This window comes from Corvus brachyrhynchos, unplaced genomic scaffold (genome assembly GCF_000691975.1).
Source record: "Corvus brachyrhynchos isolate BGI_N302 unplaced genomic scaffold, ASM69197v1 scaffold237, whole genome shotgun sequence".
Taxonomy (NCBI): domain Eukaryota; kingdom Metazoa; phylum Chordata; class Aves; order Passeriformes; family Corvidae; genus Corvus; species Corvus brachyrhynchos.
In genome coordinates, this window is record NW_008238959.1 from 97,418 (window position 1) to 123,542 (window position 26,125).

At 44.4% G+C, this 26,125-nt stretch overlaps 1 protein-coding gene across 3 annotated transcripts in view; it reads left to right on the top strand.

The window, feature by feature from the left end:
• The window catches only part of SLC22A23 (solute carrier family 22 member 23), a 108,771-nt gene extending 83,892 nt beyond the window's left edge, over positions 1-24,879 (top strand). The window contains exons 7-12 of one of the 3 annotated variants that reach the window (XM_017738590.1): positions 1,674-1,763; positions 7,253-7,355; positions 10,309-10,541; positions 13,179-13,211; positions 14,991-15,114; positions 20,488-24,879. In XM_017738590.1, coding sequence (XP_017594079.1) covers positions 1,674-1,763; positions 7,253-7,355; positions 10,309-10,541; positions 13,179-13,211; positions 14,991-15,114; positions 20,488-20,845 — 941 coding nt within the window. In that variant the 3' untranslated portion in view covers positions 20,846-24,879. The remainder of the gene's footprint in view (positions 1-1,673; positions 1,764-7,252; positions 7,356-10,308; positions 10,542-13,178; positions 13,212-14,990; positions 15,115-20,487) is intronic. The other 2 variants (XM_017738591.1, XM_008637071.2) reach the window with 2 other exon arrangements.
• The last annotated feature ends 1,246 nt before the right edge of the window (positions 24,880-26,125 follow it).

Genomic DNA, 26,125 nt, shown 5'->3' on the forward strand with positions numbered 1-26,125 from the left:
CTTTCCCTGTAAAGCTTTACTCAAACCCTTAGACCATCACACCTATCACTACACTACTGGTTTGAAACTTGTGATAGATGAAGAGTGTATTAGCTGGAGAAGGAAAGCAAGTTTCCTGGCACCGTAATACAGGTGATTCCGTGTGATTGTGATGTACAAACCTGCCAGATGTCCTCTTTTGCCAGATCCTCTTTTTTGGGTGTTTAATGGTGCCAAACTTAAGTGTTCCATGCAGCTCCCAGAGGATGGTCAGGTGAATGTGGGAAATGTAGTTAAAACAGTTCAAGGTGCTGTTTGAAGGCTATGTGTCAGCCACAAAGATTTCTATTTCAAAATTAAAAAAGAAAGCCTAGCCAGTACTTTCTGTTGCCCTCTTGTATGTTAAAGCACCTTTCAGGAGGGTCTGGGTTTTTCCTGCTGGGCCCCTGTTGTCCAGTAGCAGGAACTGATGGAGTTTGTGCAACTCTTTCAGGATGTGCCGTACATGGTAGTGAATAACAAGAATGAAACTGATCAGTTAGGTCCTCTTCTCCTGGCTAGGTGTACAGGAAATGGAAGAGGAGAGCCCATGCATGCCATGGTGATGGCAATTGGAAGGGTGGTAGCAAGGGTGGTAGTGATATCTGACAGTATCAGGTCTGGGAGGGAACAGGGGAAAAAAGGTGCACTCTACTGAGAATGTCCCTTTTGATGCTACTGGGAAAAGCCAAGTATGCTAGAAAATTTAAAGGGAAAAAAAAAATAAGAGGGGGCTGTCAGCCTCTATTTCAGTTTGAATAACTCCTTCTCACTAGTTGAGTCCTCTGCAGACTCTCATGGGCTGCACTCCAGCCTGTTGATTTGTGCCCCACTGGCACTTTGGCTCTTTGTCCACAGTGCTACCTATCCTCCCGGAGCAGCCAGTTTTACAGGGCAGGAACAATGTGCAGAGGGCTGGCAGCAAGCCCTGGTGGTGCTGGCATTTCCCCAGCCCACAGGCATCAGTGGGGAGAGGATTGGTGAGTCTGGATGTGGACAGGAAAAATGGGAGGGGAGACCTCAGGAACCAAGTGGAAGAGGAGAGCAGTAAGAAGGGACCAGTGGACAGAGAAGAGAGGAAATAAGAGACTTAAAGAAGTTGTGAGAGCAAAGAATAAAGATAGGTGGAGGGGATTTAGGCAAAGGCAACAAGAGGCTGGGGGGAAGTAATGGAGGAAGAACATTCTGTGGAGGAAGAACAGAGGAGAGCTAGAGCATGGAGACCAAAGGGGCTGCAATCATTTGCTTCCCCCTCCTTCCAGAGCAAGCTGTCAAGCCCCAGGATTCAGTCTCAGAACTCTTCTTTTGCAAAATCCGCTCCTAAAATGTGTGTTTCACACCTCCCTGCTCCCAGCTTGCTTGCTCAGCCTGCTGAGGTTCCTTCCATAGCTCCCACAACAGAGAGCAGCAATGCACGTGTGGGTACCTGCAACCTCCTGATGGCCACAGCTCCACACAAGGACATTGGAGGTGCTCTTTGTGTTGTTTGGTTGTTTTTTAATGTTGATAATGTTAGAAGAATGTAAGCTTTGACAAGTCACGCTCTGGGAAGTGCAAGAAGTCAGGTTGCCTGGGCAACCCCTGCTTGGCCTCCTGGCATGAAGGCATGATGATACAGCCTTTAATAACATGATTACGACCTATTTTTTCCACAGGGCATAGGATGGACGAATCAGTGCATAGGATGGACGATGATGTGGGAATGAAGCTGTTGTCTGTTCCTCATTTGTTGCAGAATTTGGAAGGTGTGTAGTGAATGAGGCAGAGGGTTGCAGAAGGAAAGAGGACAGTGTTGGGGAAATGTAGCTGAATACTTCCTGAAGAGTTGTACTCATTCTCTGGGTCTGAACACAGATGTTCTTGTACAATGATGGAGATTTCCCTGGAGTCAGGCTCTTTCAGTGCTGTCACTAATCACAATTTCTTCAGTGTCTGTCTCTACCATGTAAATTCTGGGGCTTGATTTGCAGAAAGCTGGGAGAATTTATATTGGCACCTACAAGAGGTATTGCTGCATGATTTTTTCTCATTCTGGACACAAGTCCTCTCTGTTTTATCTCCCTGCCTGCAAAACAGGAGTAATCTTTGCCCTTAGTCTTACAAGAAGGTGGTAGAGATTATTTCATTAGAATTTATGAAATACGTGTATATTCTGACAGCGCTGTAGGAATGTCTCTAAGGAAATCTATGATTTTTTTGGTTCTCACTGGGAAGTTTGGATAATGAGGCTGAGGGGCACATGTTGAATGGGAAAGGTGGAAATGTCATTAACACCTGCCCCTTGGCTGACTGCAGCGAGCATTCTGGGGAAAAAACTTATATGTGGTCATCTAAATGCTGTATCATAATGCACATGAGCAATTGAAGATTGCAACAGCAACCTTATGTCTGACTTTTTGATCTTTTTTGAATGTAAATAGAAATACAGGATTGAAATAAATCATTGTAATCAGTCCTTAGCTATTATAGTCATAGAGTTACAGAGTTGCTCTCGTGAAATCAGGTTCAATTTAAGTGCTGTTAGTATTTATTAGCTTTTGTCAGAAGTCCATCCCAGTCTCCATATTCCTCTTCTACTGTGGGTACATTTTAGCATTCAATTCAAATACACTATAGCTGTCTGGGTTTGTTCTTTTTTCCCTTTCCCATTTCCTTCAGTCTGTGCCTATCTTAAAACTCTTTTTCTCTTTTCTCATGCTATGTGAGAAGAGAGCAGCCCCATTCCTGTGCTGAGATCAAGTTCTCCTCTTTCTCCTCTCCTTTTATAAATGGATTTCCCAGAGCTTTGGTTTCTCAAATACTGATGACTAGAATTGTAAGAGAATTTCAGTGTTTCATTGTCTGAATTGCAAATACCTCATGGCTGCAATAAACTGGCGCCATATAGTCACTTGTGTTCAGGTAGTACGTAACCAAGTCCAACACAGGTTTTGCTTATCTTCCACCAGAAACATTATTCCTTAATCACTGAGAATTCTGCCTTGTGTTTCACATGTTCTCTGGCTTTTGCCACACACTGGATCTCAAGCTCACCCAGTTCCCTCTAACGGCCCATTTGTATTCTACTTAGTTTGATAATAAGGTAATGCCTCACTTTGTCATCAGAAGACCTTATTTTTGTACATTTCTGAGGTTTTTGCCAAGCTCCCTACTCAGGTTATTAAATGAGATTTTTTTTTTTTTAAATAAGACGAGTCACCCCACTGCTAGTGTCCTGCCATCCACTTATGATTTCCATTTTCCATCCCTTATTGCTCTCTGCCTATCAGTCAGTATTTTACCTACCTCGTAATTTCTGTATATGACTTGAGAGCTGGACAAAAGTCCTGGAAGGTGTAAATAAACCTGTGTACCAGTAACTCTGTCTGCCTGAGAGTAGATTGCTTCAGCTCTGTGTTTCGGACTGGTCCACCTCCTGCTGCAGAGCTGTCATGCTCCAGGATTGATTGAGCCTCTGTGTTAGGTTTCCGTAGCTCTTTTCATGTTCAAAGAGCTACTCACAGTATCGTTTAGCAGCCAGAAAAATCCAGCAGAAGTCCATCACCACAGGACACTTGTCATTTTGGACATCATTTTTCAGCAGCTTGATTTGCGCTTTTGTCTGTTTTGTGTAAGCCAAGTGATGCAGAGATGGGTGGCTTCATCTGAAGGCTTCAAAGATATTTTCTGATTTGGAAAGGCATGCTTCTGAAATGCAGAGTGTCCCATGAGAATTCAGCAGCGTTGCAAGATGGAAGCTGGTAGGGTTCCCCTTCCCATGAGACTGCCAGTGAATAGTTTTAATTTCCACTGAGGTATAAAGAGTTAGCTTATTGACAGTTTTCCTACTGAGTCCCTGAATAGGAAGCCTAGAGTGTGTGTGCGCTCTGGAGTATGGGAAAACTTATTAGGGGCCTCTGAATAAATGGATAGAAATATTTTTATGTTCTAAACTCTCCCTTTTGGTAAATCAAAACTGAAACATTTAATGCAAATTCCTTCTGTATTGGTGACTTCAGTGTGAAATCAAGTAATAAGTTGGGGGTACAGGAGTTTTTCTGGTGTTAGTCCTGAGAGAGTAATAATTCCCTTCCATGAGGTTTTAATAGGCTTTGGCTTGACTTTTAATACCTTAACTTTGACCTATGAAGTCAGTCAGCTTGAGAGCTGTCACTCTCCTGATGCTCATCACAGTCAGAGCAGGTCCTTTCACGCAGGCTCCCTCCAAAGACAGCAGGTCACTTACATGAGAGCCAGTTCTGTAGCTGATGACTTTTTTGCAAGTCACATAGCTTATTTGTTCCTGTTGGAATGATATTTTGGTTGTTGCAAGTCATTGATTTTGCAGTATGGTGGGGATTTTTGGTGAATATCTCACTAGTATTTATAGAAGCAAAGGAGGGAGAAAGTCATCAGAAAGAAGGATGGTGTTGGAGACTCGGAGACAGTCATTCATCTGGAGCAGGTGATTTAGATTTGGAGTTTTAACAACATTGTAGATGGATGGAGGTGTAAATAGCTGGTAGAGCCAGAAGGCTCTCGTTAAAAAGCCAGGTTCTGTTTCCATTCTTTGGTGTAAGGTTTGAGGCCAGGTTATTTTTTCTTTGGTTTTCTTCTTTCCCCCCCCCACACCTTTTCCCCCCTTTTTTTTTAATGCTTGTAATGCTGTTACTTCTGGAATTTTTGTATAATGCTGCAATGTATCCATGGAGTATAAATCCCATGAAAGCAGAAGCAAGGGTCCACTGAAAAAAGACTGCTGCATGAGACAGGGTAGAGAAGGGATGAACCCCTCTCATGTGTGACCCTCACTGCAGCTGGAATAGGAGGTGTTTGTCAGTTCACGTAACCAACTGAGCCCTCACTTGAGGGCAGAAGAGCAGTTCAGTGCAAAACACTGATGGGAACTAGTTCAGAAGCACTGATGTATGAGAAAGGTTAAAAGGGGGGGGAGCTGAGTGCACATGAGAAGGATGTATGACAATAAATAAAGAACATATGGATTATAGGAACCTCTGATGTATGAACAAAGCAGGAGTGGAGGGCAAAATAATGTTTGGTTCCAAAGAAAAGTGTAGCCAATTTAAGTGTTGCTTGTCTTTATTTTATTAAGTTGTGGGTCAATAAAGCATGTATTTACAATAAAATTTACTCTCTGTCCTGAAAGAAAAAAGTAAAAATTTCTCTGAGAAACAAGAAACAAAAAACACCAACAGATTAAGAAAATCCAAAGAATATAGCATAGGTACCTGTCAGAGGATGAGATGTTTTACCTTATAGGCCAGATCTGGTCATTCTTAGACAGTTTGAGTGTGAAGCCTTTTTTCCACATGAAATCTGTGCAATATGTGTTGTTTGGGGAGTGATTTTCATTTTTGCCCTTCAGCTGAAACAGTATACACCCATCAACAGCCTTTCAAAGCCCTTGTGCTTCTAGTGCTTGCTTTGACTTTTTTGCTGTAGAAGGTTTGGCCTGGGCTCAGTTATGGGCTTTACAATTATGTTTTATCTAACTGCTTCCATTGTTCTGAATTATTTTGTTCCCACTTATTCCTTCCTAGAATCTTGCTGCAAAAATGATTTTGACCTTGTTCTTTGAGATTAGGTTCCATTTTTTTTATTGCTTATATTTTAATATGGCCCCGATCCATTGCTGAGCCTGCAGAGGGCTTCTGCAATACAAATATTAATTTAACCAATTTCTTCCGTTGCTCCACCTCAGTTTTTCTGGGTTTGTGAGCTTCATGCTGCATAGATTCTGGGTAGAAATGGCCATTATCAGGTTGTTAGGAAAGTAGCATGGCAATATTCTGCTTGAGTACAATCACTGATGTAAAATACCCTTTGCTGCTTTTGTTGGAAGCCTTCCCACTCTAGAGAAAAGATCAAGAGAGACCTGTGAGCAGTGAATAGCTCAAGTATTTGCATGTCAATAGTGTTTGTTTGATCTACTATTTTTATGATGCACTTTTCAAATATTAGCTGGCAAATGTGGTTTTTGTTTAGTTTGTAAATTCTGGTGACTTTTTTTTTTTACCCTCCCCTTCCCCTCCACCAGCTTGCTTTTATTTTCTCCTGTCCTGCATCTCTTTAGGAAATTGCTATTCAGCAGAGTAAGGCAGAGGTCAGGGCAGGCCAGTGTGGGCAACTGAGGACACCCGAGCTCATTGCATATGCACGAAAGGGAACACGTGCACCCTTCACAGCCGGGCCACACTGCTGCCTTTAAACACAGTCAGGCTAGAAAGCAGCAGTGCGAGTCTTTGCCCCAAAAAACAGTTCTAGTCTGTACTCTTGGAGTGCATTCTTTTTGTGATGCTTCTTTATAGCTACAGTTTCTCCCGCTTTTATTGGACTTGTTGCTCACTGATCCGGTAGCTTGGAAACAGTGGCTACTTTGGCACGCTTAGGTAGGTGTTCAAGCTCTAACTTAATGATAATTGGGAAATAAGCAGTGCCCTTCATTATTGTCCCGTGCCAACAAGGGTATCAGATGCAACATTTGTAAGGCTTTTGTGTTATTTCAGCATTGCAACGAAAAGTTAACTTGAAGCTGCCCAGCACTTGAAGGACATGGTGGGGCTTTAGTTCTGAAATGCAGAGACACCATAGCTGCTGATGCCCAGTGGTTTTTCTTTAAGGAAATGTCTTAATGCTTAGGACATCTATCAGAAAAAAAATTAAATATTTGAAAAGGGAGTGGAGTGGAAGATGGATGAGCTGACATAATGTCCTAGCCACTTCACCCTGAAACCTGCATTTGAACAAACTTCAAAAGATTGAAGAATCTTTTTCCCATGAAAAATGAGTCTGAGCTCCAGTCCTTTCCATGGCTTTTTAGGTATGCGTTGCACAAAGGCAGCAGAGCTTGTAGCTCCATGAATGCAGTCCCTGTGGAGGGTTTTGAAAATTAACAGACTCCTGAAGTTCTTCAAGAAATTTGCTATCATGCTTGTTGGGGTCAAGCTCCATACTGCTCCCATTTTCCATAGACATTTTTAACTGGGAGAAGGTTTGGAGTGTGAAGGAGTTCTTAGGCAGTTCTTTTGCCTCAGGAAGGTGAAGGGAAGCCTGGAAGAAAGGAGGAACCTGTGCTGGACTTTAGGCAGGCAGTTCAGCTTTTTTATAGTTCCTGTTAGTGTAATCAATTGTGTTCTGCTCTCCAGAACATCCCTCAGAATATCTTAGTTCACAAGTAAATGTTCTCCTTCTCACTCTCCTCAGTGAAATGATAATTCTGATTTGTTTTTTTCAGAGCTAGAAAAGGAAATCACCAGGAGACCGAAGAAAGTCTGCATTGTTAAAGTGGTGGGAACAAGGAACCTGTGGAAAAACATCGTAGTGTTGTGTGTGAACTCGTAAGTCCAATCTCTTTGTTTAAATAGTTGTGTGGTCAGTGAACTAGAGCAGCAATGGGAAGAGATGAGGGAGCTCCGCTGTTTCCTAGTGTGGGACCCTTCACTAATGTCTCTGACAAATGATCCTGGAAAAACACCAGCTGTTGTAGGGAACTATATTTTTATGGCAAACGTGGAGGAACTCACTGGCTGTTTCAGGCAGCAGAACCACATCTTCTCAGGTGCCGTGCTGCAAGTGCATTTCTGTCACCAGTGGTCTCGTGTGGCCACGTGCTGGTAGGTGCTCATGCATGCAGACATCTGCTTGGCATCCCAGGTGGGAGTTGTGAAACCATTTATGCCACAGGAGTGCAAGTTCAAGTTGTTTACATCTGATAGGTCTGCGGTGCAGCGGAAGATGTTGCTGGCCAGTAAATACAAGCCTGCTCCCTCGTGTAACAGCTGTGCTTGGTGGGTCTTCAAAGGCAGATTACAAAGTGCTCAGCACTCCCAGATCATGTACAGGATCTCACACAGAACAGTGTGGTGCTTGCCTCCTAAGGCTTCGCTTTGGACATGCTCACGTGGGCAAAAACAAGCGTCAGCCTGAGGGTTTTGCAGGTTACAGGCTCTGAGACCTTCTATCCAGAACTGAACACCTTGTAAAGAGGAAATGCATGGGCTTGCAGATTCTGGGAGGGCACCAGCAGTGCATTTTCTAATTGTTCCATCTTGTAAAATGCCCATTTGAATTTTTCATGTTTTTTTTTTTTTCAAATGGGAGGTGGGGATGGAGAAGACTGGGAATCCCCTTTCTCTGCTAGGTTTCAAAGTGTATAGCTCTCTTTTGGCTTTTTCTTCCTCTCTTCAGGGCTCTACTTGGCAGCCCTCACTCCTGTTAATAAGCTTGTGGATCAGTCATTATCCAGAGGGGACAGCCCCTATGCTGGGCAAATAGTCACCCAGAAGCACACAGACTTCAAGGGTCAGTCTCCAGTGCTGTTGGTTGCAGACCCAACTCTGGTTCTATGAGTTTTGTATCTCTCTTCCATCCACCAGTGAGGGACTCCCTCTATTCTGAAACAGTGCTTTCTCCTTAGGCTCCCCAAATACATTTAATAGGCAGTGTTAAATGTACTTGTGAAAACATTTTACGTGGGGAATTTTCCCCTTCTCCCTCACCCACATTAATTTGCATATTTGGAAATTCCCTAAAGCAGAATGAGGCAGCCCAAAGAATAACTTCTGGCATTAGCACACAGAGGCTGTTTGCCATCCAAGCAGAGCATGAAGCAAATGTATGTCTGAGGAAATAGATTTTATGTTTGTTTTTAGGGGGTGAAAAAAAATACTTGATTTTACTTCTGTTATTCCTGTTAGACAGGGCTGTGCTGAATTTTTAGTGCATGGAGAAGGAACCTTTTGCAGAGAACAATAAGATATTAAAAGAGTCAAGGATTTAGTTTTAAAAGTAACGATTCTGAGCTGCTCACCGAGTTAAGACAATAGGGTAATTCCTAGGGAACAGGCTGGAAAGTAAAGTCCAAATGATACAATAATTTAGTTTATAGGTCATGGCCTCAATAGCAACTTCCACAAGTGTGTTCACATGCACAGAAGAGAAAGACAGAAGAAACACTGGTCAATTCTGCCCTTTCATTACTATTGCTTTGCTGATTAATATATCTCTTATGGGAGGAATCATCTGTAATCTAGTTATCCAAAGCAAATGTCATTTTTCTGTAACAGCAAGTGCTTGTACTAGGGTTTTATCAGGGGGAAGGTGTTTGGTGTTGAGGGTAGGGTTTTGAACTAGAGCATCGTTTCATAAGTTTGCACGAGAAGCTCTTCAGGCCCTGGGCTGTCATGCACTCACCAACTGCATCTCTCCCCAGCTGTTTCTATGCTTATTTTGATATCCAGTTTACACTGACAGAGCTTCAAATTCCTGACCTTCAGGAGGATAGAAGTGTATCAGTGTAATATACCTGCCATCCTTTTTTTTTTTGGAGACCTGGATCTGTGTCTCCCACTTTCTCAGCCATTATTAATTTGTGCCATGAGGTTTGTCTTGTGTAAGTGCCAGGGACAGGAGGCTCTTCCTGGTAGAGGTACTTGAGCTGTGATGGGTGCAGTTGAGAGCATTGACCTCTCCTGTTGCACCCCTGCTGCTATTTTGTACCACATCAGAGGTGATGCTGGGGCTTCTCATCTGACTTGTGTACATCCAGCCCCCTGCTCTTTCTTCCTTTTTTTTTTCTTTTCTATTTTTTGGGGGTGCAGAGTGAGACAGGAGAAAGAGGAGTGAAATGCGATGGTAAGATGTCGATCAGCAGCATCTCAAAGAAGGTTTTTAAAGAGGAGGAGACACATTGCTGTGAAGGGAGGTGTAAATGTGTAGACTGAATTGGAGCTTATTGTTTCACAATTCTAATAATCATTGCAGCACCTATGACTTCAAATACTCCTTTCTCAGAGGTTTTCAGTTTTAACAGGCTAGCTTGAGAAGTGAGATGTAATGTTTGTACTTAGTATGACCAGATGCCACAGACAGGTGGGTGTTCCTGGTGTTTTGCTGTCCAAGCACACAGGCTACTTCATCACAGCAGTGCTGGCTCTGTGGCTGTCAGCAGATGTACTGGGAACGGAGGGATGTCCTTCTCTGGGAATGGGATTTCTCAAATACAGTGGGAAAACCTGTCGCGCACTAGGATTTTTTCTAAAGTTCCCCATGCCCTGATCATACCATGAGCAGCAGCTACGTGAATAAAGCCAGCAAATATTTGGTTGAATAGGGATTTTTTTCTTTTGCTTCTTTTCATCATTGCTTATTTTTACAGTAGCACCTAGACGTAAGTTTCTTAACTTAAGGTGTTTTATTCCTGCTTTAGTATCTCCCTACACTGAATTACATTGCAGAGTGTATTCTGCCCTCTCAGCAATGGTCTCTCTTTCCTTCCCCTGTTACCTCCAGGCTGACTGGTTATGGCATACACCACTGTTTTGCAAAAAGTATGATGGGGCATGAAGCGAAGATGGCAATTACCCACAACTTCTATGCGGACTACTACACCATGGCTGGGATTGCGCTGGCATCCTGCCTGGCCATGTGCCCTGTGGTCGGGTTTCTGGGGAGGAGAGGAGGACTCCTGCTCTTCATGATACTTACAGCTCTGGCATCACTCCTGCAGCTGGGCCTTCTCAACTGTAAGTTGGAGATGAGAGCTTTTCAGGACCATGCAAGCTTAACATGCAAATAAGGCACCAGGAAATACTTCCATTTCCTTTGCCTTTCCCAGATTTGTCATGTCAAACACCTGCCTAGTTTGAGAAGCTGAATTTGTTTGAAGGTTTCCCCAAACACTTGTTTCTCAGGCTCATTAACAAGAGGCATTGTATTCTGGGTGATTCCCATGGTGAAGCTTATTGAGCATTGGTGCTGTATCCGGGGTTGTCGCTGAGAAAACAAGCAAGGAAACAAGAAATGCTTTTGATTTTATTTTAGTGAAATAGCCCCCAGGGAAAGAACTGGATAGAGATTGGGAAATAAAAACTTTCCCACTCAAGTCTGCTTCTCAAGTGGCCTCTAAACCATGCAGAAGTTAGAACAGTAGGTGTATGTCCTCTGCCAGCTCTTAGCATCTTGCTAGGAATAGGTAATATACAGGCAGCATGGAGTTATGCAGCTGAAAGACCCTACTTTTAACACAGTGAATTTGTATAGTCCATGTAAATGTATACACATGATTTTGGGAGGTGACACAGCATTTCAAATGGGTTGTTCTTGCCAAAAGTGAGTGTTCCACCCCTTCCTTTGCAGGCAGTAACTTTTGTCTGGCCCTTTTGAGATGCTTCAGCTATTAAATCTTCTATAGAAATATTCCCTTTCCTTCTTTGATTTTATTTCATTGTCTTCATTTTTTATTGGTTGAGGAGATTCAACTTGATTCATCAAGTTGAACTTGATGAATCAGAGAGGTGTTGAAGCAGAGGGTAGGTGGGATGTGCCTTGTCACTCTCACAGTTGCCAATCATTAGATGGATCTCTGTCCCATGAAACCCCACCCCAAGGAAGGGGGGAGAGGGTTGAGACATACTTTGGACAAACTGGATGTGAGACGAACATCAGAACACTGGTTTTTCCTGGTTTTAATTTCTAAGTTTAGAAATAATTGGGGGCCTTAATAAGAAAGAGCTTTTTGCATTGAGGGTAGAAAGTTTTCACATTTCTGCATACGCTGAAGGCAGCTCCGAACCAACAGGAATTGTGCATATTTACAGACTGTGTTTCCCGGAGGCATTTACGAAGTTAACCTTTAGCAAACACACTATTTGTGGGAGTGCAGGAGGCAAACAGGGAACCTCTTTCATGACATGGAGGAAACTCCAGCATCGTGTGTGTTTGCTCCCAGCTTGGCACAGATGTTTACATTCCCTTTGAGCACATATTTATCATGTCCAGGAATCCCAGCTGAGAGTGGGAGAAGTCCCATGGCCCCACCTCATCCCCAGTCTGTTGATGGACTGAGCCCATTCACATGCAGATTCGCTCTGTGCATGTGTGCAACCTCCCAAAACTCCACGTTCTTCTGGTGGTGTCATCAGGGTCTCTCTACATTACATTTGCCCATTTTAATTTTTTTTTTTTTAAGGATGGGAGATGTTTGTTGAGGCTGTTGAGGTAATAAACACACTTGCTTGGTTGAGAGGTGTGTCAGAGCCTTTAGTCTGCTCCAGAGCCACAAAAATCTGGTTGCAGTTTTTCAACAAAAAAATTTATGAGGGAGGTGGAAAGGAACACCCTGTAGGACTCATTACAACCTTTTTCATAACAGGTTTAGGTGGTTTTGTGAGCCAAGTTGCTAAAACTAAGATCAGGCATGGCTTTAGGTGCTTGGTGCTACATTGGCAGTCTCGATGCAGTGCCCTCCTCAGCCTTTCTGACTCTACTCTTCTTGAGAAGAGGAGAGAAAGGCATCCTCGAACTTCAGAGCAGCTCAACTCCCCCCAGTTTCCCCACAACTTTTCCTCAGAAGAGCTAGACAGTGTTTGGAGAGAAGCACTGACCCTGCTTATTATGATATCTGTCACAGCACCCTGCATGGTTGTTGGGTGTAATTGGCAAATGAAATCAGAATTTGAGAATGGTGTGAGAGAGAGGGGGATATTCTCCACCAGCCACAAACCTGCAGCAGACCTTGAAGCTCACCATGTTTAACCCTTCCTGTGAACTCCGGCGTGTCACCTTTGGGAAGTCACTGAATCCTGGTGGGAGATGACCAGCAGAGCTGTGCCCAGCTTGTGCTGCTGCCCAGTGCTTCCGTGTGCTCCTGTGTGGTTAGAATTGGTGGCTAGTGTGACACATGGACCATCAGCTCATGGTTTTGGAGAGGAATAGGTCTCCCAACAGTGTGACAGCACTGATGCCCAGATTTTGCTCTCTAACCCAAGCTTCTGTTGGCCATTCCCTCAGGGCTGCAGCAGGAGGGCATTTTCTGTTCTCCCCCTTCATTAACAACAAAGAGGCCTTTGTGTTAATCCCAGCAGTAATTCTGGGGCTTTTAAATATGCTTTGCTGCTGGTTTGTTATCACTGTCTCATTACTATGCAGTCTACCAGCTGAGATGAGCCTGGAAACAGCATGTCCTATCTGGTGGCCGAGGAAAGATGTGACCTTTTTGGCATGGGAAAGAATTGGGAGTGGGGGGGTGGGGCTATGGTGGCCTGTGGGATTTACCTTTTTTCTTTTCTTTTGGATAAATGAACATATAAAAACAGTATGTTCTTGTTTTCTCTCCCTTTCTCTTTTTTATCTTTCTCTGACTTCTGCGGTCTTGGATCCAGTGATTGGAAAATACAGTCAACTTCCAGACTCAGGTATGGTTTACAGACAAATCTGCATCATGTGGGATGCACTCCCCCAGGTAGACACAAAAGGCCTGGGCCAAAACACCCAGAGCACAGCTGCTGCCATAGAGGGGTGCAGGGGGAAAGCCCACTCCTGTGCAGTGCCTTGAGACCCCATTCATAGGCAGGCCTGCTCATCTTGTGCAGCCTCTTGGTAGCACCCCCTCCACACAGGTTCACCTCTGCATGTCAAGAGAGGGTGCAGAGGTCGGTCCCCCCAAAGTTTGAGGTACAGGGTAAGGCTTTCTCAGCCTCCTCCTGAGAAGCAGCCTTCCCAGTTCAGGAATCTCAGATTTATTTTTTTTTCCAGAAAAGAAAAGGGGATTAAAACACCTTAAGGATGCTTTTGATAAGGGGACTTAAACACCTCAAAAAATTCATTCCCAAGCTGAAGTACTGTAAGAGCAATGCAGTGGCAAACTACAGGGGAGCAAAATTTACCTTTGTGTATCAGATTTGATGGACCTGTTTTGTCCAGCTTTTCCAAGGTCTGTTCTGCTGAGCAGTCATGACCCCTTGAGGGGGTCAGTGGTGTAGCCTCACCCACTATGCAAGAGTGGTCAGAAACCCATGGTTTTCAGGATGCTGTGCTTACCTCCTCATCAGCTGGCAGAATTTGCTCTCTCTCCCAGACTTGGGGTGCACTGCAGAAAGGGCTTAGCCCTGAGCAGGCTGTAGCACATTTCAGAAGATGTAACCAAAGAGCTCCCAAACATCTTTTGCTCACCTGAGAGCTGATATATTCAGCAAGAAAAAAAGCAGGTATTAATTTTCATTGGATCCAACCCAGACAGTATGCCTGCTTGGGACTGCACCCTGATGAGCAGTTCTTTCTTCAGGCAGGCCTTGGGGCTTGGCTGTAGAAAGGTGGGGGGGAGTGTTGGCTGCAAAGTTCCAGTCCTTTCCCCAGTGCTCTTGCCAGGCATGATGTGTTCCCCTTGTATGGTGCAATACTCTCTGTGAGTGATGTGGCCTCCTTGCTGGCCAGGACAGGCCACATGAGCTCGTACAACCCTGATCAGATGTCGCACCCCTGCCCACAGAAGGTGGCAAGTGGGGATCAAGTGAGAGATCATCATGGCCAGAGTCAGTTTCTTTGAGCTTTGTTAAGATTTACTGGGGTTTCTCCAAGTGCTTGATAGACACTTTTACTCCCAGAAACCTTGCTGCCATCCAGCCGTGAAATGATTGAGCAAACGGCCCTGACTTAAGGGAGCTCTTCACCATCCTTGACATCGGCTGTTCTTGCCCAGAGTTGTTAGGTAAAGGCTGTCAGGCTGGGAGTCACAACAGAGTTTGCAGACTGATCACATGTAGGGGCTTAGTACAGAGATGGGAGCACTTCTAGTTCTTTCCTCTCTTGTCCTGGAAGCCTCCTCAGTGCCCAAGCTGCACTGTACAAGACATTTGGCAGCTTGAGGAATGTTGCCTGCCTCCACTTGTCTGTCAAACATGAGAGGGAAGAGGCTGGTGCCTAAAAGACTGCCCAAAGGTCTGGTTTTTTGTGGGTTTTACCTTTTCTGTGGTGGCTGAGCATAAAAAATTCAGACATCGCTGCCTTTTTTTTCATGTGTGTTAGTATCTCAGGTGCTTGGGGAATGGATTTTATAAATACCAGTTTTAAATTAGTATTACAAAATTACTCAAATTCTTGTCAAGGGAGAAGAGGAATATAAACCTCTTTACTTGTTTTCTTTCTTGGAAGTTTGACCTCATTCTTACTTTTTATGAACACACTTCTCTTGCCAGGTATGAGTGACAGCGTCAAAGACAAATTCTCTGTTGCGTTTTCCATCGTGGGTATGTTTTCTTCGCATGCTGTTGGAAGCCTCAGCGTGTTCTTCTGTGCTGAAATCACACCCACAGTAATCAGGTGAGATTTTGGAGCCCCCCTCAAAAGATGGGGACAAAATTATCCTCATTTAATTGATAATGGGCTGTGTAACTTAACACATTGTATGGGAGGGGAAGCCCCATGTAATTGGAGACCTCACAGCAACTTGGGGGCTGCTTTTTATAGTTGCTGCAGTCAGTCTGCCAAAGCAAATGTGTGCCTGTGTATAGAGAGGCTTAGTTTTCCGTGGCTCCACCTTGTGTCCCATCGTGGTGATGATGAGCAGGCCTGGCAGCACATGAATTGCAGCATGGTAGGGTCTTAAATATTCAGCTGCATCAGTTGGTGTGGCTGAACATGGTCATTGCTTCACTAACTCTGTGGGGTTTGTTCAGGCAGCGATCTGGTGAGTCTGCAGCTTGATAGTAAAAGAAAAATTATGTGAGTGTGCAGAGGAGGACATAGGTGCAAGCAATCCCTGCTTCCATAGGGCAGGTTAACCAGGACAGCTGCAGGGGTGTTTCAGTGGAAGGGAGGTGTTGAAACATGTGGTGTAAATGCCTTTGGTGCTCAGAGGTCCTCTGCAAGCCTGCCTCTCTGCCTTTATTGCAGATAAGGTTGTCTTTCTCTTCACATACAGATCTATCTTAGCAGAGGCTCAAAGTTTTTTGAAAGACGAGCGCTTTCATCCTGGGAAATAGGAGAAATCAGACAAATTATCTTTGTTGGAGAGTTTCCCATAACACATCTTTGTACAGTGAGGGGTTTGTATCATTTTATACACACACTGTCACGTTTCACAGCACAAAGGTTGTGCTTCTGTGTTCTGGATTATGCTTTCAGCAATGCCACAGCAAGTCTGCTCCGACTCCACTGGATTTCCCAGGAATGTAGGTCATGTGGGTGGGAGGGAGAGAGAGTGGAGGAAAGAGGATATTTTTTTTTTGTCCCCTCCAAATTATATGCCTTTTCAGTAACTTTGTAAAAGTATTATTGCAAAACTGTCATCTGAGTAGCCAGAGTCTCCTTGCTCCATGGCCTTTTTTTCAGGCTATCTAAATTTGTGAATGTATTTTACGGATAACATTATTTCCACAGGAAAAGACAGTGAGCAGTGAGATTACACAGCAGCCCAAAACACTAACAGCTATTTATTTATGTGTGTGTCAATCAGTTTGGTGTTTGTATGCCTCTTTAATTTTCTCCTTGTCTCTGTGTGAAAGACACACAGATAAGGAATTGACTGTGTCAGCCAGAAGAGAATCTGCCAAGTAGGGTCAGATGTGCAGTCTGAACTTAGCAAGCTTTTTTCCTTAAATCACTTACGTTGCTACAAGGAGGGGGAAAAAATCCTGGCTGGGAGCCAAAATTCTACTTCCCCCCTGATTCTGCTGGGTAACACCAGATGAGTGACAACAGCTAGATATGCCTCAGGTTCCCTGTTTATTTAGAGAAATGATGACACTCTGCACTGCTTTGCCATCCTACCACCACGGTAAGATCCACTCAGGGTTGTAATTAGGGGGTGTAGCTCAGGACAGTGCATAAATCTGTCTCAGGCAGAGGTGTGATTAAGCTGCCTTCTGTCTTGTCTTTTGGTGGGATCTGGCTATTTCCCCATAACCTGCTCTCCAAAATGCCACCCTGAACGCCCCTTAGGGGTTGGAACTAGATGATCTTTAAGGTCCCTTCCAACCCAAACCATTCTATGATACTAATATGCTTTTGGTTGGATCTCGAGGAACCTTAAGGAAAAGGAAGGCACTGGGGTTGTCTCTGGGGTTTCCCTGATCAAATCCATTATCTGCAGTCCCCCATCCCTGAGGGCAGAAAACAGCATTGCCATTACCCAGAGTAACAGTGGCATGATAGCAAACCCACAGCACCCATCCATCTCTGCTGCTCTGGTGTTGAGATGAACAGTTCCAGGTGGAGAACAGCCAGATCTTCATCACTAAGAGATGCCACCTGCTCCAGCAACATGAACTGTCCACACTGTTCCACACTGTCATGTGTCACAGAGGGGTCCTTTGGATCTGCACACTGCACCCCCGTCTCCTGGCAGTAGGCAGGGGGGCTTTACCAGGAGCTATCCTTCTTTATACCAGGGTATAAAGTACAGACCTTTGTCCCAATGCTAATTAAAGCACCAAGTGTCACTGATAATCCATGTGGAATAACCCTCACACCACTACAGCCTGCATGTCTACTAAGTAGGAATAGTCTGAACAAAATACAGAATGTCCTCTCCTCATCCTCCACATACTTAGTTACTATAAAGTAACTAAGGTTCTGTTTTTTCCTCTCAGTGTCCTGCTTTTGTGCCCACACAGCCAAAGGAATTGAGAGTGGGCAGCAATGGCTGAATTAGGGTCTTTTCCCATTAGTAGCTACCTCAAGCCAAATTCCAGTTGTTGAGGAAATTTTCCTGTCTGACCACCCAGGAGCCACTCAGCAGTCACATTCACACAGAGGGTCTGCACCAGTTCACAGCCTCTTGCCTTGGGGTCCTGCTCCCCAGAGCTCAATCTGCAGCTGACACAGAATCTTGCACACCCAGCTACCTGCACTGAATGTTTTCCTCAACACAGTGGGATGCAGGGCTGTTTACTGGGACCTGAACAAGGCCTGGCTTCCCAAAGGTGGTGCCTTGCTCCATGAGGCCAAGGGTATCCTGATGTGTTACTGAACCTCTGGCCTGGGGACTGAGTGCACAAAATGTCACTTACGTATGGGGCAGGGAAAAACTGTGGAGGTTTTCAGGGACTGACTTTGAGAAGTGGCTGAACTGACTGGGCAAAGCCTGGAAAACCTGGTCTGATTTTAGTGCAGGAGGCTGAAGCAGGTGCTCTCCCAAAGTCTCCTTTAACCTGGGCATCTCTCTGGCTCTCTTGTACTCTGAGCCATGCCATGTGTTGACCCATTTGCTCAATGTAGTCATGGCTGTCCAAGGACAGGATTAACAATTCTCTGCTCTCCTGAGGAGTGCTTAGAAGGCCCTTCCCTTAGGATGTCAGTGAGGATGTCTTGCTACTCTCTGGAAAAACACTGAGGTAGCAAGCAAGGAAATTCTACCCCATGAACAAGCAGGACCTTTCTGAGGACAAAATTTTGAACCAAGGTCCCTTTGCAATTTGCCCACATTGGGACCATGAACCTCCTGCAAACCATCCCTCCCCACTGTCAGTGGGTGAGCAGGGGTTGGGGAAGTGACCCTGATCCATCATCCACGGGGCCATGCCATGGGAAAGTCCCCAACAGCAGCCACTGGCAGGCAGAAGTGTGAGTGAGAAAGCTGGGACTCACTGTGGGTGCCAGCAGCCCTTACACTCCCTCTTCAGGCTCCACTCTGCATCTGGAGAGTGTTTGAAGCACAGACGGTGGCCCCTGCCGTGGAGGACCTCGTGCTGATGAGGAGCAATGCCCCAAAGCACTCAGAATGTTTTTCTTTTCCACCTGCTGCCCCTTGTCACCTGCAAAAACTGTGAATCATGAGGGTGCTGCCTCTCTTGCCCTGTGGCTGTTTTCCTGATGTGCAAGGAAACAACAAAAAATTCCTGACAGTATTTTCAGTTTTCTCCTTTTTTTTTTTTTTCCCCTTTCACATTTTCACATCTGTAATGTAGTTAGAACACTTAACAAAATGTACTTTCAAGCCTTCTTCTGCCAGGTTTTGATGGCACTGGAAAAAGTAATGCCTACTCTAATTACTGACGTCATATGGAAAAACTTCTTTCCCCCCTGCAAATCTGAAGCCACTTGACCCATAAATGACAGAGCCGTCTTTGTTGTTGCCTTTTCCCATTTTCTTTCAGCTTGCTTGATGTCCTTCTACAGCAGCATTTAAAACTCACCTCAGGTCCTTCTCAGGGGGGTTGAGATACAATTTAGCCATAGCAATCACTGATGTAAATGAGCCAGGCTTTTGTTGCTCCAGGGCCAGCTTGGAGAGAGATTTGCCATGCATTTGGGACTGGTTGTGTCAATTACTCATGTGAGTGTATTAATGAAGTTGCAGGGAGGCCAGTTGCACAATAGTTGCATTCAGCTGGGTTTCTAAATTGCCATCAGAAAGCTGGCAAGTTTTTAATAAGGGCTTTTGCAGCATTTGGGGAAGTCCCTGTTGTCTGTGAAAGATGCTCTGCTGTGTCTGAAGAACTGGAACATATGTGAATTTTTGATCCAGTCACTGTCCCAAGAGCATCTTTTGAAAACTATGTTTGCTGTCCTTTGGCTGTCAAGTAAGCAGCAGTGGGTTTTGGAAAGGATTGAGTGAAGATTAGCTTTAACATGGTGGTTGGCTGAGTGAATTTGGCATTCATAGGTTTATGGTACATTGATTTCTAGTGTGCTTAATAGTCAGTGAAACTGGTTTTTCCCAAGTATTTGACGTAAAGCAGTCCATTTGCCTTCTGCAAGTTGTCTTCTGTAAGAGTCAGCTTTTGCTGATAGTAACAGCTCTGCATTGGGCTAGGAACTGAGCACCTGAGCCCCTCTGATCTCCAGAGGGTTTGGGAATAGAAGGCATTTCCCAGAGGAAGTGCAGGAAGCATCTTACTCACACAGGCTTGGTAGGCAAGCAGGGTGCCAGTGATTAAACTTAGAGGGAGATCTCCCTCTGCAGGCAGCAGGGTCTTTGGAAGATAAAGGACAAGACGCCACTCTGACAGATTTTGTTAAAATGATTCATTTAAGGGTGACACTGCTGGCCCGAGACCTCAGTCATGCCACAGCAGGAGGGAATGGCCTGCCCCAGAGAAACACCCGCAGTGCCACTTCTGTGTGGGGTCACCCAGCAGGGACAGACCCGGTATTATGAGGTGTGCCAGGCCTGCCTGCACCAAGGCCTGCAGAGATGCTGATGAGCAAGACAAGGAATTGCAAGAGAGTTTGCTTGCATAGCCAAACGTCAGGAGAGACTACTGAATTGGTCTTTCACAAGCCGCTTCTGTGCCTCTAGCTGGAGGAAGATGAGTCTCTTTTTACACTTTCTTTTTTCCTGAAAATTACGCATTTTATTACATCATCAGTGTGTTGAGAAGTTCCAGCCACAACATGATTTTGTGTAGAAAATGTTTCAGCACTCAATGTTTGGTATAATGGATCGAGGCAGTGGCTTGTAAAGTCTGATCTCCTGCCTCCACTGCTGAATGGTGCCAGATACTTTAGAGGCAGCCAAAATTGACTTCTGCACTTACTGCTCATTGGTGGGTCTTGTGTAAGTGGAGAAGGCTGGCATGCTAAGCAAGATCTGGTTTTCCCTCACTGAATGTGGGAATACTTGGAACTGGGAGTACTTTAGAGTGCTGTCTACACACTCACATGGTAAATCTTCTTCTTATGTGGGGGCAGTTAAATGGGTGTGAAATGATACTTGAGTGTAATTGTTTTCCCCTCTGCTTCTGTTTGCAGGGGAGGCGGGCTGGGGCTGGTCCTGGCCAGCGCAGGCTTTGGCCGCTTGACCGCCCCCATCATGGAGCTCCACAACCAGAAAGGCTACTTCCTCCACCACGTCATCTTCGCCTGCTGCACACTCATCTGCATCATCTGCATCCTGCTGCTGCCAGAGAGCAAGAACCAGAACCTGCCTGAGAACATCCCGGATGGGGAACATTACACTCGGCAGCCCCTCCTGCCACACAAGAAGGGGGAGCAGCCCCTGCTCCTGACAAACTCTGAACTCAAGGATTACTCTGGCCTCCACGACTCAGCAGCTGTGAGTGACGGCATCTCGGAGAACACCACTGCCAACGGGATGAAGTCGATGTAACTGGGTGGATTTTTTTCCTTCTCCTTTTTTTTTATTATTTTATTTCCCGTTCTTATATTTCTTCTCTTCCTTTTGTATTTTATTTGATGCTGTTGTGCAGGAGGAGTAGCACTTTGGGCAAAGGTGTTTTGCACAGATTTTACAAACCAGTGATGGAGCAGACACAAACTCTGCTACTAAAGCAAATTTTGGCATCTTCAACAGTTGTGCAGATTACTCTTGAAAAAGTTTTGGGCAAAAAGACTCATTTGAGAAAAGACCTGGCTGGCGGTAGCCCTTCAGAACTCTTTTTTTCCTGCCATTAAATATGTATATTTATTTTGATTTATTCTCAAGAAGCACTTTATTTCCTTTTCCTTTCATAGATCACAAAAATGAAGCCATCTTATAAGAGGTGCAGCCATTCCAAGAAAGAAACCATGGGGGGAGGGGGAGTGTTGTTTTCTGTTTTGTTTTTGTGTTTCTTTAAAGGAAAGAGGGATCCACTGCAAAGTTGAATTGACTTAAGACTTGTGCAACATTCTTCTGCCTGTCTAGAAAGTCCAAGTGCCCAGATTGCCTGCTGTGTTTGTATACACTAAAAAAAAAGAAAAAAAAAGAAGAAAAAGCAAAGAAAACCTGTTGTGACTCAAGCTCTGACTGCATTTTAGGCAGCTTATATTTGTCTTTATAGCTCATGTGCACTTAAAAGTTACTTTCTAAATTAGTCCTATTTTGTTTTCACAGAATGCATTGAAGAAAATCCTACCCAAACAAGCTGATTTTTCAATGAGAATCAGCCTTCTGCATTTTAAGAGTATATTAATCTATTTTAGGTGGTTGCCACTGGTCTTTAATAGTTACGTAGATGATGCAAATGGTTTGACTAATGATGCAAAAATGAATTTTGCCAAGAATGGCTATAATTATCAGGAGGCCCAGGATCTCTGACTGCTCCAGGAAAAGACCATAGACCAGCAGGGATAAAGAGGAAGGAGGATGGGCAATGACCTGTACCTTTTTTCCAAAAGGCAGCACAGCAGGGATTTCTGCTCCTGGGAAATGACTGTCCTGGTATTGTCTTAAGTGTTTTTAGAACAAGGGTTTGGGTTTTCAATTTAAGTGGACAAACTGCTTAAATGACTGTTGGAAAGGAATGAATTTATAGCCTGTGAATAATGACTTACTCAGCTGTCTTGGGCTCTTAGAGATGTGTTCTGGTTCTGACCCAAGAATATACAATGAACTCACCCTCATTTCCCCACTTTCCCAACTGTTCTTGTAAGATTTTAGTTCAGGAAAAAAGTTTACTTAAATTGGATCAATTCTACACAAAGTGAACATCCAGTTTACCTCCTGCTGTGCAGATGGCACTTTGATAGCGGCCACTTGACTTCCCTCCTCCAGCCCCCAAACCAACTATTTCCTTTGGCCATTGGCTTTTGGTTCTCACTCAAGAGAATATCGTGAGAATCTAGTTCAGTGCAAGGACTCTGTAAACAAACAGCTTTCTTGCATTGTAGTTAACCCCCCCTGTTCTCCCTCCCTCTTTTCCTTTCTCACTCAGGCTATCCATTAGTGATTGCTCGGTAGTGCAGACGTTCAAACAGAGCAGCAGGATGTCAATGTTGTACTGAGTGTCCGTATGATTGCCACTTTGTTTGATGTACATCTTGCGTTCATATGCAGGGGAAGTGCTCATTTTGCACTTTCCTCCTCTACCTTCCCTTCCCCTTCCTCCCTTGCTGTATATATTGTCGATTAACTGCTGTACCTAACGATTTCCATCCTCCATTAGGCTGCCGATGTCCTCTTACAGTCCCCAATAAATCAGAGATCCAAGCTCCCCGGCAGGCCATGCAGTAAAGTAGCACAGCCTCAGATGCTAACGGATGCAAGGGGACAGGTAGACCTGCAGAAGCGACAGAGGTGGTTGTGTTCAGAGTAACAATGTTGTCCTAAAGCTGCTAATTTCCACAGAGGATGATGTGGACATTTGGGTTCTTCTTGAGCCTGGTAAGAAACACTGGACCAGTTGATGGTAGTTTCGCCCAGAGTTACACTACTGGTTTTTTTCAGCTTTGCTAGACTTGCTGTGACAGCAAGAGCCTGATCTTCCTTACACTCAAGTTTTATTGTCAGGCTTGAGTGCAGCTGCTTCTTTTTGTTCTGTGCCGAGACCTTTGCAGTCTGTGTTCACCTGAGGAAAGAACCCAGCCCTTCCCCACTTGTGCAGTATTCACGTGCCAAATTTGTGCAATACTTCTTGCCTTCGATGCGAGATGCTTGTCGCAAGCCACACACATTCGGGGATGAAAAAAAGGGGTTCATGACAAAAAATTGAAGAAGCAAAACAAGGCTTCAGGGAAGAGAAAAAGGGCCTGAGAGCGGAGAAGGTGCAAGAGCAGAGGCAGAAAGCAGCGTCCTGCCATCCAGCGTGCTGTGGAGCCAGTGGCTCCTTCCTTCATGGTCTTCTTCATGGCCCGTGTGCTCAAGCTGCGGTACAGCTCTTGCAGACCATCCACAAGCCTATAAACCCGGCTGCTTCCAGCACTGTCAGTGGTCCTGGTGAGCTCACCGCTGTTGTCCACAGCGCTTTATCGTTTCCTATTCTGGTGGTTGCTCTCCGATGACAGACAGGCACAGGGAAAAGAATAGTTGTTTAAACATGTCAACATTTAGATAGTACATACACTAGGTGACAGGAACATGCAGCAATTTTTTATTTTTTTAAGAAAAAAATCTTATGAAGTTGATTTGATTTGCTGCTTTTTCAGTTTTTTGCTTGAAACCAGGTAGTCGGTACTGATCTGCAATGAAGGGAGCCCCAGCTTCTCTAGTTGGTCTGGCCCTCTGCCTCTGTCATAACAATAAAGCAAAAACTAATTTCCTGCCTTGGCAGTTCCAGTTTTGCTCCTTTTCCTGAAAACATGAACACTTCTGCGATGATTATGTTCTTCCACACATGTTCATGGAGTTGGAAAGCTTTCACTAAACCTATCTTGTATGGAGGAGTCAGGTACCAGGTGATGCAGCAGGGCAGAAGGGAAGCATGGGGATGCTTGCTCTGCCTTGTCAAGTCCTGCAGCAGGACAGGGCTCTCAGCTGGGGTCCCAGCCTACTGCACCATTGGCTCCTTGGCCATGTCTCCTCTGCAGCCATCACCAGGAAAGGCTTTTCTCAGGCGGCTCTTTCTGGCCACCACAACAGGGGAAGCAGTCCAAGCTGTCTTGTCCGTTTTTGGCCTTTTTCTGTGAACCTTCAGTAACCTCTAAGCCCATCAGTAGATTTTTCTTTGGGTTTACCATTTAAGGGCTTTCTCCATCTTTGTAAGTTCAAACAAAAATGTGAAGTGACATTATGCTTGATCTTGGGGGGTTTGTCCCCCTTTTAAGGTTTCAGTACTGCTTTTGTTGCCAGACACACTGCAAATGGATAACGACAGTCACCTGTTTGCAAGTGCTTTGTGGCCACTCTGAAAGGGGGTTGTGTGATTTACTTTCGGGTTTCACTTAGCAGGCTTTTTTTGTTGTCATTCTTTTTAGTGCAAGTATTCTACTCAACTGTTGCCACTTCCTGGAGCCAAACACTTTATTGGTCACCAAATTGGAAGCAGAAGTGCCATTAACTGAACTCTGTGAATGTCAAGTCAAGTTGCGCCTGTAGCTGGCACATAAGACAACACTATTGAGTGGGGGGATGATCTCCCCCACTGTAACTTTTTTTTATTTTATTTTATTTCTTAAGAAAAAAATGAAATTACAAACCTCATTTTAAATGTATTGTGTAAAATGTTTTGGGAAAGGAGTACGGTGTGTTTTGTCTAGTGGGTGAGATCTCCCTCCCCATTTCAGTTTCTGATGAAGTTTTAAAGAATCGTGTTACTGTATGTTTTGATCATGAATAGTCTGGTGGTGCTTCCTCATAGCACAAGCTTAAATCACGTACTGAAAACAGTCTTACAAGCTAAATGTCTGCATGATGTTACATCTGTTGTACCTACTGAGAAGAACTTTGTATGTAAATGTACAGAATAAAATGACGTTGTCCCATCAGTTTGTTCTCCCTGGTCTGGCTCCCTTGCAGTGACTTCTCAAACACCAAGCAGGAGCTGCTGCCTCAGCACACAGCCCTACCCTGCTCTACAAACAGAATGAGCTGTTTGTAAATTAGGCTAATTAAAGCAGCACATTGATTTGCAACTAATTATCCTTTATAGTCAATTACAGAAGCATAGTTGACTCTGTTTCCTGGGTGGTGTAAATTAGAAAGAAAATACCCTTCAACAGTTGCTTTTTGCTATTCTGATCTTGAACTGTGGCCAAGGACAGGCAGCTGTTCCCACCAGGTAAGGAGGGGCCCTCTGCACCCACACCAAATCTGACACATTGATGCCACTGGGGTTTCTAACCCTTTTGGACAAGAGAATCAGCAGCAGTTGAGCTTTCTACAGCAGCAGCCTCCCAGTTAGTTTTTAATTGCTGATTGTGGCACCACAGCAAGGTAAATTCATCACTTTTCTGTAGGTGCTTAGGACAGTTGTCTAGCAGCAGCACTAGCAGTTTCAGTTTGTATCAGAAGCTGATGCTTGTGCTTGAGTCAAAGCTCAACTCAGAAAGAAAAAAAAAAATAACCTGGGTAGTTAACTCCTAGCTGCCATCTCATTAGACAAAACAGCTCATGGATCTGCCTTCGAAAGGATACCCATCCTACCTGAAAGCAAGTCCAGGGATGAAGCAGCAGGATGTTTTTCACTGGTGGTCATGGTAGTAGACCTCTCTGATTTTATGTATATGCTCAATTTACATGTGATGCTCTTCTAGCAGCCTGACAGAGTTATCTATTACTCAGAAGTCAACTGGTGGTTTTTCCTTCTATGTAGTCCTCAGGGATGCAAAAATAACCTTTGTGAAACCCTGCCACTGTTCTTAGTGCCCAAGGGATGGAAGGAAATCCAGTGTTTAGCACCAGTACTACAACCAAGAGGGGCTAAAAGGAGAAAAGTAACACTCATGTCACAGCTTTACCATACAAAAATGTGGGGTTTCTTTATTTGAACACTAAAAGCTGCTATATTATGTTCAGTGCTAGTACATAATAGATTAATTCTACAGATAGCATCAGGAACTGATTTCCCATTGGATCCCAGTCCTGCGTGCAGGCCAGACACCACAGGCACTTTTACAATGATCATCATCCATTGCAGCATCCATTTGCTATCCTACTTAGCAGGGTAGCAAAAAAAAAAAATTTGCTTTGAAATTGAAAATTCAAATTCTGTTTGAAAAAAAAATTCAAGCC